Source organism: Impatiens glandulifera, chromosome 1 (genome assembly GCF_907164915.1).
Source record: "Impatiens glandulifera chromosome 1, dImpGla2.1, whole genome shotgun sequence".
Classification (NCBI taxonomy): Eukaryota; Viridiplantae; Streptophyta; class Magnoliopsida; order Ericales; family Balsaminaceae; genus Impatiens; species Impatiens glandulifera.
In genome coordinates this window covers 43,116,692-43,129,574 of record NC_061862.1, presented here as the reverse complement: position 1 = coordinate 43,129,574, position 12,883 = coordinate 43,116,692, and the positions used below count along the sequence as shown (strand labels likewise).

The following is a 12,883-nucleotide window of genomic DNA, read 5'->3' as shown; positions in this document are numbered from 1 at the left end:
ACATGGGTAGTTTTAGGTTAGATATAAAATTGAAAATGATTTGTAGTTAATTAATTAATAATGTCGAACCCACCCTTAATTAGTGGAACGCTAAAAGCATGACAAAGCCCCGGATTAAAAATCCCACAAATGCCTTAAATTATGGTCCTTTGTCTATCTTGATTGATTCTGACTCTTCAATGAGCTAATAGTACCACTGTATAAACTGTAATGGAGCCCTAAAATAAACAATAAAACATACACAAAACACCTACAATAATTTCTTGATTTTTAGGACTATTTTGTCTTTATAGTTCCAAAGGCAGACATGATCCATGTGATCTTCTTCGGTTCAATCATCAGACCGGTTTGGTTTTACTAATAATCTCATGTTCCAAATTAAGTCCAAAACATATCATTATCAAATATAATAATACTAAATGAATAGCCACCTTTCTTCTATTATAAAAACACAAAATGTTTTCAATTCAAGTATTCAACCACACATACAAACATGGTCATCCTAGAGGTGGTGGAGGCGCCGCCGGGAACCACAGTCAGTCCTCGGATTTCCTTCTCAGCTGATTTCCTCAACGACTGCAACAATTTCATAACAATCAACCCTGAATCTTGTCTAGCAGAAAAAGAGATCAAACAGAGGTCAAGAAACCCGGATTTCGAATTCCTTTCTGGGGATTTAACGAGTCATCTGACTATAAGTACGGCGGATGAGCTTTTCTTCGAGGGAAAACTACTACCCTTTTGGGATAATCGACAAATTGAGAAACAGGGGAAGATGGGTATGGAAGAAAAGAATGTTGGAGTGGAGAAAGAAGAAGAAGAAGATGTTGTTGTTGTTAAGAAGGTGGAAGAGAGTAGAATGAATTGGTTTGTTGACGATGACCCATCTCCTCGGCCACCAAAATGTACTGTTTTGTGGAAAGAATTGTTGAGATTGAAGAAGCAACGGGCTCCGACGTACCTGTCGCCGTCGCCGTCGTCTTCGTCGGAGAAGACAACGAAAGGGTTAGAAAGGAATAGGTCAGGTACTTTGAGAATTAGGCCTATGGTTAATGTTCCAATTAGTACTCATGGGAAATCAAATACTCTGCCTTCATTGTTTCCTCAGAAGCAGCCTCAAGGAGGAGGAGGAATTAGGAGGCACAAATAGTTCTTTCTTTTCTTTGATTCTTTATGTTTTGGTATAATATGAGTGAGTAGTGGTTTCACTCTGCAATATCTAGATCAATGATGATGATCATGATTGATAAATGATAATTTACCCACAATCTGTCTTTGATGATATTGTTATTAGAATAATATTTTATTGAGAAGAATGCTAAAAGATGATCATTTGAACTTGGTTGGATTGTTCTTGATGTTCTTAGATTACTTGACCTAGTCGATGGGTTGTAAAGAGACCATTTAAGCTTCTAGTAATTGAATTCTTGGTCGAAGTTGATTAAGGTAATGTTAGCTTCTTTGAATAAATAGTAAATTATTTTCATAAAAGATAATATAATTTTAAAAAATTGAGAATATTTTATTAAATATGAATGATGAATGTAAATTTGTGAATTATTAGAAATTGTCTAAATTTTTAAAGGTATTAACAATTTCACTTATACAACATTTAAGCAGATAAATATGATAAAAACAAAAAATAAATGTTTGAATTTGTATTTTCTATTAAGAAATTTTGATTAGAAGACTTGTGAGTTGTAATCTCTTATATCAGATTTGTTAAAACTTAATGAGTTTTAGAATAAGACGAACTAAGCGAACACTTAGGACCATCCAAGTAAGGGCGATTTAACACATAATTTCTTGAATTAGTATCATTGGACAGTTTCGGGTGGGCATCCAATCCAGATCCGATTAATTACAAGGAACTAATTTTTTAAATACCCGTTTATTTTTCAATTTTTTTATATATAAATTTGATCTAAATTTTTATAAACAAGTTTGTTTTATATATTAACATTTTTTAACAGGATCGATTTGTTTTATAAATTAACCTTGGGCTCACTAATTTATCCCACCCCATCTCTGTTTTCTTTTTACAAAAAATTAGATGATATTAAAAAGAATGTCATTTTTTTTTAAGTCGGTAGATTTTATCTTACAAAACTAAAACTACCCAAAACTTGTGGTTTCTGATCTACCGGATCCCTCGGGTACCCAACCGGATGAGCAACTCAGTTGTCATGCCTAAACACAATTAATACTATTCTTATATAAAATAGAAAAGAAAAAAAAAAACTTACAAATTCCAACATCCATATCCACTATTGATAAATAAAATTGAAATCTCCAATATGTTAACATATGTGCTCCATCCACTCTGCAATGAATTAGTTTAATAGAGTACAAAAAGATGTCTAATTTTTTCCTTTTTTAAGTTATTTAAATAACATCACAACAGCACTCCCATGCATATGGTTAAAAAATCATACAACCAAAATGACAAAAGAGAATTGGTTTGGTCCCTTCATGATCTAGAATTATTGTTATGTATGTTAAAGCTTGACCTCTTTCTCTTATGAGGTTTCCACCCAAGCGGATCGACACTACTATTCTCTCCATCTTGAAATTCCACCTTTTTCCCTCTCAAGCTTGTCCCCTCGTTAACCGGAGAAGAAGCTGTTTCTGTCTGCTGCTCATCCTCCTCGTCCTCCTCCTCCTCAACCTCTGCGTTATTATTATTACTGCTGTTGTTGTTTGTGTATTCACCGGCAGTAGTAGTAGTAGACTTTTGTTCTCTACGTTTTCCACGGCTAGATTGTCTCGACAGATCTTCCGCATTTTCTACAGCCCTTATCCATTGTTGTTCGCTCAGCGTGTCTGCATAAACCACTTCCTTTCTCTTCCTTTTACCTGTTATGCTTGCATCATTATCCAGCCTTTTCGATTTGCTGTCTTTGTCCTTCGGAACATATGCCCAATCCGGTACCTCGTGATCTTCCATTAGCCTTGCTCTGTAATTCTCCTTCTGCCTCCTCTCTTCGTCCATTTTCTCAAACATCCAATATTCTTCTTCTGATCGTGCTGCCAGCCGGTTTATCTCTCTTTCACTCGGCACGTCTGTTCCTAGTGAACTACTGCCTTTACGCATTATCTCCTGCAACATTTCTCTCCTGTCTTGAGCTGCATTGCATTCACACACACACAAAATTGTTTCAAAATTATTATATCACTTCAAGAACATTTAAGGAAATTTGTTGTTTTGTTTAGGACAACAAACCTGTGGAAGTAGTATTGAACAACCCTGCTTGGATGACTTTGGCATCAATGCCCATTTTTTGCTTTGCACGCTCCAAGATGACTTCTTCGATCGATCCAACACTGACCAGCACAAAAACCCTAACCTCCTTCTTTTGTCCAATACGGTGAGCTCGATCTTCGGCTTGTTGGTCCATTTGGGGGTTCCAATCACTGTCAAATATAATCACAGTATCTGCTGTTTGCAAGTTCAAACCGAGTCCACCAGCTCGAGTACTCAAAAGAAACATGAAGACAGGCGAATCAGGAGCATTGAATTGCTTCAGCAGAGTTCCTCTTTCCTCTGTTTTCGTTGAGCCATCAAGTCTCAGATACTTGAAGTCGTGTAGCTGTAAATAAATCTCAAGACAATCCATTAGACGTGTCATTTGTGAGAAGAGAAGGACTCTATGCCCAGCTCTCCTAAGCTTGGGTAGTAATCGATCAAGTAACTCAAATTTCCCTGATGCTCTAACAATTTCCTCTTTGCGCCACATATTATACTCCCCGACAAATAGGTAAGGATGGTTGCAACATTTCCTTAGCTGCATTGATAGGTTCTGCAAACTCTTGGACTTCCCAGATCCTGCAGTTTATGCTTATTAGCAAATGATTGGTACTTTTTTGTTCTTCAGCATTGAAATAAATAGAATATGCACCAGAAACAGAGTAAAACTGAAGGCATCCAAAAATAGACAAGACATTACTAAATGTACTGAAAGGTAATACTTTATGGCTTTATGCCAAATTTAGTTAGAGACATTCAGAAATTTGTTTCTGTTTCTGGATCCATTTCCAGATACAAAAACATTTGGAAACTAAATTTAGTCAGATTTAGTAATATCTAGAAATGTATTGAGAAACAGAAACAATAAGTGTTTCCTTATAATGGGGAATCATAAATGCTATAAGGGACACAAGAATAATAAGACCTTTTATGTACAAACCTCTCCAGGTGATTAACAAATGAACCAATAGCAGATAGTTTCAAGCAGCAACGAAAAATTTATTACCTTTTCAAGAACACAAATGAATATCTCAAGAGTAAAGCAACTTGACTATGGTACAACTTTTATAACTTAATGATAGAAATAATTAGAATAACACTCTTACCAACTTGCATCCCGACCCTCCCTTCCTCTGTGACTTGTTGATAATATACTTTTTGCCATGCTGACATGTCACATTTCAGTATAACCTGTGTTTTTCCAGGAAGAAATTTTTCCACCTCATCTTTCTTCCTCCTCAATATGAATGGCCTTATAACCTGATAATAAAAAAAATAATGCATGAAAATGACAGTCAAAGAAAAAGGCAAGTGAGAGGGGCTGATAGATTACTTACATGGTGCAATCTGCGGATGATCAACAATTCTTCTTCATCGTTCAGTGTAACTTCACATCTGTCTGCAAACGGGGCATTAAACCACTCCTCAAAATTTTCTACTGAGTTAAAAATTGATGGGAGGAGGAAATTAAGAAGGGCCCAAAGTTCCTGTAAATTATTCTGTATAGGTGTGCCAGTTAAGAGAAGTCTGCGACGAATTCGGTATCTACACACACAAAACAAAGACAATGCATAATTCTGTTAAAAAACATAACCAATATATCAAGTGGTTACTTGTTTGGATTTGTATGTGAAAAAAAAGGCAGCTTCAGATGCACAAGAAGTTATAATAGTGATGCTATTTGGAAAAATATTATGTAGTGAATAAACTGTATACACGGGTAAATTATTCTTTCATCAAATTTCCCAAGGTGTCACATATCAAGTACTGAAGTCATAAACCTAAGCCTGGAAAGAAGTGATGATCATCATGCAACCAATAACTTCTGAAGGGAATAAGTTTGTCACTCTGAAGGGAATGAGTTTGTCACAAAAGGCCAAATATATGTTGGTAGTTACCACTATTACATATAGAATCACACTAACTACTAGTTCGACTATTTTCTCACTCCTAGATAGGAAGTTACCACTACTAGACCACTAACACACTAACTAGTATGACATTTCTAATTTATTATTGAATTAATTTCACCATTTTCTTTTTTATTTAATATTTTAAAAATGTTCGTGAAGGCTCAAACCCATGACCTTGTGATCATGACCCCTTGCAATCTACCACCGAGCTAAACGAGCCTTCTTTTTTATTTAATATTTTAACATCACTAAATCAAATAAATTTCCATTCATAATTAGAACTACACAGATTTCCATTCATAACTCGAAAGATGGTCATACAATAGATAAACAAATCATAGAGGAAATGGTAGGAAATCATCAGAAACAGTCAATTGGCCTGATAATAGAGAGCAAATGAACAGAATAGCATACCCAGAAAGAAGAGTCTTTGCCAGAGCACTCTCGTGGTTTTTTAATCTGTGTCCCTCGTCAACAACCATGTAGTGCCAATGGATTTTCTTCAAAAATGATTTGTCCCTCATGATTAGGTCATAGTGGGTAATCAGTACATTGAACTTCCCTTCTCCTGAATACTCTTCTCGTATCACCTTTCTTTCCTCTAAGCGCCCATCATAAAGAACAGCCACAATACTGGAACAAGAAAGATGTGTATATGTTAAATCCTTTAGAGATTGAGAACTTCTTGGTGGTCCATTGACTGAAATATCGAAGGTAGTAGTGAGGATGAACATGCTAAGATGAATGCCTACCTAGGAGCCCATGTTGAAAATTCATTGATCCAATTTGGTAGAACAGCTTTTGGGGCAATAATCAAGTGAGGCCCAGCCACTCCCTTATTCTCTATGAGATATGCAATCAAGGATATGGTTTGGATAGTCTTTCCAAGTCCCATCTCATCAGCCAAAATTCCGTTTAAATTATTATTGAACAAAGACAACATCCATTGAAGCCCTTCTATTTGATAGCTTCTTAGTTCCCCACCTTGAAGTAAGGCTGGCTGCTCTGTTACCTGTGAAGATGGATATTTGAAGTTAGATGGATAAATCCTATAACATGATTCAGCATGGTGAAGATTTATATCATTGCTTACATCACAACTTAAGTATGCTATTTGAATACTTCAGTAATTTCTAATCTTGGGATGGTGAAGAGTTATATCTTGCTTACATCACAAATAGTATCTTATTTGAATACCTGGGTAGGTTTTAGTCTTAGAACCGAGCTTTGGACCCAAGTAGAAATAATAAGTTTGATGTTCAATGTAAAAAATGTGTTCTTGATCAGCATAATGATCCACCAAACAAGAGAAATTATGAAGTTCAAAGTGAATTCCATGGTCTATTTACTATATACCAATTACCAACAGAGAAAGGTCATAGACATCAGTAGCCAACTCAATAATGGATGATTAAGACATAAGACTTCGTTTTCTACCTTCTCTTCAATCGAATGAACAACCGAATTGTACTGACGTTGTCCCTCAAGCAGATCCCCAGGCTTGGGACACCCAATGGGTTCAGCATCAATAAGGTCAGCATGTTCATCAGGAAGTAAATCTACAAGGATCTCACTCTTTGAACCAGAAAACTCAGGCAATTCAGTGTCTTTAGAAGGATTAATCTTATCATGTTCAGCATCTTTTTGACGTTGAACAGCAGCCCCTAGATTTTGTAGGAGTTCATTTGTCTTCCCCAGAAGCATTGTCAGTCGCTCATTCTTGCTCTCCTCCACCATTCTCATGTATGCTTCCTGGTCATCGGCTTTTAGAGCCTGAAATCTTAGTTTTTCTGCCCGTGTGGCGCGCTGTCTTTGTCTTCCATGCCATGCCTGTCAACAATAAATAACTGTTTAAAATGGTTTAATATTTACCGACACACTAAGAAATGTCAACATGCACATGAGTGAGAGACTGAATAAAACATTTGTTACTAGATGACTAAGAGATGCTAACATGTACATATGAGAGAGGAGGAGTAAATCAGTTTCTGTCACAAACAGAGAGCCAGATTTATTTCCAGTAGTTTCTATCAGGAAAAGCCTCGGGTCAAAGGAAAACAAAGAAACAATATCATACCTGAACACCATCATTCCTTTGTTTCCTGCGTTTTTGTATAGCTTGTATTTGAAACTGGAGTTCACGAGCTGCATTAAGTAATTCAGCAAAGAATTTCCTTTTCTTGGTTTCTATAAAATTCTTTTCCTCTTCCTCTTGCTTTGATCGCCTCTGAAAAATATTCAATTCACAATGGTAAAATTAACATTTCATGACCAGTATAATGGATATTGAATTCCACCGCTTCTATGACCTTAAATTGGCTCAAAGACCTTCAAGATATTGAGGCAGTTAATAGAAATTATTACTCGAACATAGCTTTCGGTAATATTCTGATAACATATTAATTATATTGTTTCCATCATTACAGGGTAACTCGTATTACTGTGATGGAGAACTCTATATATGTCCCAAGACTTCTTTGTTTATGATATAATTCAAATATTTGGATAACAGTTAGCATTTTTGTATTCATTAGTTTGCATGCATACTGCTAGTATTTAACAGCAGAAAGCATGTGGGATTTGGCTTCCAATAGATATAGGCCAAATTATGCTGCCCATTACTGAGAGAACTAAACAATATAAGAGGATAACACTTCAGAATATTTAGCTTTTCCCTAAACTAACACAGCTCAACAGAAAAAGAACAAACTAATTTTTTTTTATATTTAAAACCATATCCTTGTAAGTGCCTAAACCTTTTGCTTTCTTATGAGGAAAAACACTCAATGAACTGAAAACAAAGCAGTTAAGTTTTATACCATTCATCATTCTAGCCCAATTTTTTTTTTTTTGAGGATAACGCTTATAAAAAGGTCACATTTCACATTCTTGAAGGAGCTAATTACTTCAAATGCTAAAAACTCACCTCTGTATCCCGTTTCTTTTTCAGGTTATCATCAGCATCCAAGGCAAGAGCATCTCCCACCCCATACATAGGACGTCGTAATCGCATCATGCCCCAATCAAACAGTTGTTGATCAGGATAAGCACAATTTAGTTGCAGACAGTGCTCTAAACTCACATCAGTACGAACCTTATGCTGCAACTCTCCCAGCTGACAAGAAATGAGAGAAGAATCAAAAAATGAGAAATAAGATGCAACATGATGCAGACGTCATTCGTAGCAAAAAAAAAATCAGAAGAATCATGTACAATAGATGAGGGTGGATATCCACTTCATCCAAAGGCTAGTCAAAGAAAATACTTGAGCATGTGACCACCAAAGTCAATCTTATTTGGCACATTACATACTACAATCTCTAGCTTGCAGCCAAAGCATATACAGGTTGGAAGCATATAAGCAATGATACATGTTGTACTTGAAAATTGGGAGGATCATTTCATTTTGGGTGGGAGTGCTAATTGTCTACAATCCAGTGGAGGAACATTAAACAAAATAGTTGGCCATCAAATTTAAAAAGACTGGCGATGGAAATGAGAAATGAAATAAAGAAGTTGGCGGAGACATGAAACAGAAAAAAAATCAAGAAGGGAGAAGAACATATGTGAAATCTGGATGTGAAGGAACGTGACACCGATTCATCATTTCTGAAACCAAAGGGAGGAAAGCTATTAAGGAGCAATTGGGTGTCAAAATGTCTTATGGCTCAAGCATGACAATCGCAATACAAGATTTTACAATGTTGTGACGGAGGAGTATCAATATATGTTCTTTGTAGACTGATAACATAAATGAACAGGTGTCATATTTTTTGTCAGTTGAAAGAGATGATCAATAAGAAATTCAAGCAAAAATAATAATAAAAATAAATAAATAAAATAGGCAGTTCAAGTCTATGATTCTTTTTCAGTCATTTCAGATACCCAGTATCCTGAAAAAAAAATCATGAAGGACAAATCATTAGAAGCTTTGTTTGAATGGATGGCAACAAAGCTTCAAGAGGCTTGTCCCTTGAACTCATCAAGAAAGGTGGTCCTTTTTGAAGGCTTAAGATAAATTTCCAAAATCATGATAAACACAAAGAGGATGGCTCAGGAATTTGGGGCTAGGGAAAAATATACAAAAGCATCACAATATGGAATCCAATCACTGAGAATATAAAGAAGACTATATACTTGGAAAACACAATACTTATCAAGAGTTGGAAGACTTATTTTTGACTCGCTTTCAGATGCCCTAATGTATGGAGATATTGAAGGGATCCAAAGAAGGTTTTCTTGGATACCAAAGCACCAAGGTCTTTTGGAAATATCATGAGTTGAGACAACATAAAACTTAAGAATGGAGACTTGAATATTATACATGATCAATATTATCAAAGTGGTTATGGAAATTCACTTGTGAGAAGTAGTAGAAGAGGGTTATCATTACCAAATATGGAATTGACAAGCATGGTTGGACCGAAAACGATGTTCCCTTTCTCATGGATCCGTTCAATTGTTGAAAAATTATCTAATTCAAGTGAAGGAGTTTCATAACTTGGCTTTCTTTTCCTTAGGAAAAAGTGATAATAAGACAGACATGGTAAATTGATTGACAATTAAAAGTTCAAGAGTGTTCTTCCAACCTATTCGACATACACACGAATTAAGATGGTCAAGTTGTGGATATTTGATCAGCTTTTTTCCATTACGTTTCCTTTTCAAGAAGGCTAAATGAAGAAGAATGTGGAGCTGAAAGATTTAGAGAATTTCAGCCAATGTGGAAATTCTGAGTATGGAAAGTAAAGAGATCTTATAAAATCATTCTACCATAGAAAGTTTTCTTTAAATTAGTGACAGCTTTTCATGATGTGAAACTCAACTCCTCCAAAGATTTCCATTGTCATGTAGCTAGAAATTCACAAAAGAAAATGTTGGAAGATGGCAAGGCATTGCTGTCTTTTCGAATAAGATGAAGAGTTTACTGTTGCAAGCTGAAATCCATGATCTCTTGGATTCTACCAAAGGAACTGAAAACTTTGTTTCCAGTCTGGGTAACCATAAGGTACTGCAAAGAATATGAAGAACTTACCGACTTCTCTATTCTCATGCTTTCTATAGAATATGAGAAATGAGAGAAACAAGGCTATTTTGGAGCATAAGTAAACAATGTTCAAAGCTGTGGGTTTCAAACTAAGACTAGAGTCGCAAGGATCAGAATCTTGGAATCTTATCTTAACTTTTGTCTCTCCTTCCTCTTATGGAAGTTGCAATATTTGTCGTCTTCTAATAAATTTACCTCTTTAAAAAAAAAAACATTTACAGATGGCATTTGATAAACTAGAAATACACATTAAATGCAATTATGACGTGCCTTTGAAAGACAAACTCATTGTTGTCAATCGCGTATAGCGCTAAAATAGCGCCAAAGCTGCTCATGGCTATAGCGTAAAGCGAATAGCGTAGCGAGGGCTATTTGAAAATAAAGCGTAAAAGTTCAAAACATAAAACTATCAACTCTTAAACTAGAAAAAATTCAAAACATAATCTAAAATTCATTGTCATCATTTTCTTCATCAAGATCGAGATCATCTTCTTCATTTGAAATTGCATAATGCTCGGCATCATTCTCTTCTTCACTTTTTTCATCGAAACCAAATTCATCTAAAAGATCAAATGTGTTAGATGTTCCTATTAATCTTTTCCGCCTAGACTTAGATGTGATTGCCTATGAGTTTCTTAAAGGTGTAGATGAAGTTGTATTTGATTGCCTCAATGTATAAGGAGCTTCATCAATTCCAGAAATGTGGAAAGAGGATTAGAGGAAAGAAGAGAAAAGAATAGGAAGAGGGATAGGAAAATGCTAGAGAGAAAAGTAATAAGAGAATAAAAGGAAAAAGAAGCGTGCATAGAAGAGGAAGAGTAAAAAAAAAATTAAATAAGTGAGAAAAATTTATTGAGATGAAAAGTCAAATAACTAATATTTTTTTAAAATGTCGCTTTATAGCGACAAAAGCAGGGTTATTTGAAAGTGCGTAGCCTATAACCCCTTATAGCTACATATGGTCATTACGCTACGCTATTCGCTATAACTAGCACTGTAAACCACGAAAAGAAATTCTAAGGAATAAAATGAATTTCAAAATGTCTACTCAACAGAAACATATGGATCATGTGCAAACATATTGCACAGCACTTTGTACATCGACTAAATTGCCAGTATGAAGATTATATGGAAGAAGCAACATCGATGGATACATAAGATGGTAAAGAACCATATGTACCTTTAGCCCATAGAGTTCAAGCAAGCACTTTGACTGAAGCTCCTCTCCTCTGTTTGTAGGTAATCCTGATTCAAAATTACTGCATAATCAACAACTTTGCAAGAAAAATCATGAAGAGACCTAAAACTTTCTATAAGGAAACGCACACAACCATTCCCGACCGTATAAGCGAAAACGACAAAAGCAACAACAAAAGGAAAGGGAAAGGAACACAAGAAAAGCGGAAAACAAGCCAAACGAACGAACAAACAAACAAAAGCACTAACTAATACATTAGAAACAAGAAAAGGATGTGATGAGAGAAGAAAAAACCTTCAAGTTCAGCCAATCTATTATGGATTTGACTCTGGAAACGTTTGTCCCTGGTTTCATCTAATCTGGCAACCGACATGCAATTTAGCCTTTGCTTCATCAAGGAATTATCGAGGTTCCTTAATATGTTCCCTGTGGTAAACCCTAGATCATCCTACATCATAAAATGTTAGTAAGACACTAATTCCTATACCAATCTTTCAACACAAAGAAGACTCCTAGAAAGTAAACACTAGTGACAGTAATCAAGCCCTAATAAACAAAATCAACCAAAACAACAAACAGTTATATCGTCTGACTCACCAAAGGCTTCATCTCCGATACATTATCACCAGATCCGCCGATGCTAACATCCTCTTCTTGACCGTTATCAGCTTGATAGATAGAACAGACGGCATCAAGGACATCTCTAGGTAAAGGGAGATTGCGAGAGAGGATGTTGAGAGCGCATATCAATGTCTTCGTCTTGTCCAAGCAATCAGTACGGGAGGGATCGACTTCGCCGCCGAGAGAAGATCCTAACAGCTGCGTCTGCGTCGTCGCCTCCGATACCACAGCCTCAGCATCAGCTACCATGGCGGGAAAACGCCGCGTTGTGGAGAAATACGGTTTTATTACAGAAAATAATTATATTATTAGAAAAAAAGAAAAGATATTTTCATGGTAGAGCTTAGCAAATAGTGAAGGGTTGCCTCATTTCAATTCTCTGCGTTTTCAATTATCTCTTCTTCTTCTGAACCATACCCTTTTCTCTCTCCTCGGTTTGATGTCTATTTACTTAAATGCCCCTCGGTTTATTTACTTTTAAATACCCGGCAGATCCGGCCCAATCTTTTACAAACCGCTACCATTAGGGCAACAATAATTTTTCTTAAATTTTGATTAATTTATTAATATTGTTATTATTAATTTTTCCCATAAAAATAAAAAGATTATACTAATTAAAAATTTTAATAAAATAAAATATATTATTATAATATATTATATACAAAATTCTTAATATATATTAAAATAATAAGAAAAAATATTAATTAATTCATAATATATATATAATAATAATTAAAATTGCCAAATTAGACATTTATGATGGGTCCATGTACAAGCCTCACCGGGTGGGCGGGCCTATGTGTAGGTTTATGATAGGGAATTTATATTTTTTTATTTTTGGAATGTGATTTTTTTAT

At 35.4% G+C, this 12,883-nt stretch overlaps 2 protein-coding genes across 2 annotated transcripts; one reads left to right on the top strand and one right to left on the bottom strand.

The window, feature by feature from the left end:
* The first annotated feature begins 493 nt into the window (after positions 1-493).
* LOC124926053 lies at positions 494-1,482 on the top strand. Its single transcript, XM_047466218.1, has one exon. The coding sequence runs from the start codon at positions 494-496 to the stop codon at positions 1,148-1,150; it is 657 nt and encodes a 218-aa protein (XP_047322174.1). The 3' UTR covers positions 1,151-1,482.
* Positions 1,483-2,296: 814 nt separating this feature from the next.
* LOC124922645 (probable ATP-dependent DNA helicase CHR12) lies at positions 2,297-12,390 on the bottom strand. The gene is made up of 12 exons (XM_047463364.1): positions 12,003-12,390; positions 11,700-11,853; positions 11,388-11,452; positions 8,087-8,275; positions 7,238-7,387; positions 6,598-6,990; positions 5,913-6,172; positions 5,575-5,793; positions 4,585-4,792; positions 4,354-4,507; positions 3,224-3,826; positions 2,297-3,126 (listed from the first exon to the last, which is right to left on the bottom strand). Exons 1-12 carry the CDS (start codon positions 12,273-12,275, stop codon positions 2,471-2,473), a joined length of 3,324 nt encoding a protein of 1,107 aa, XP_047319320.1. The 5' UTR covers positions 12,276-12,390; the 3' UTR covers positions 2,297-2,470.
* Positions 12,391-12,883: the final 493 nt, after the last annotated feature.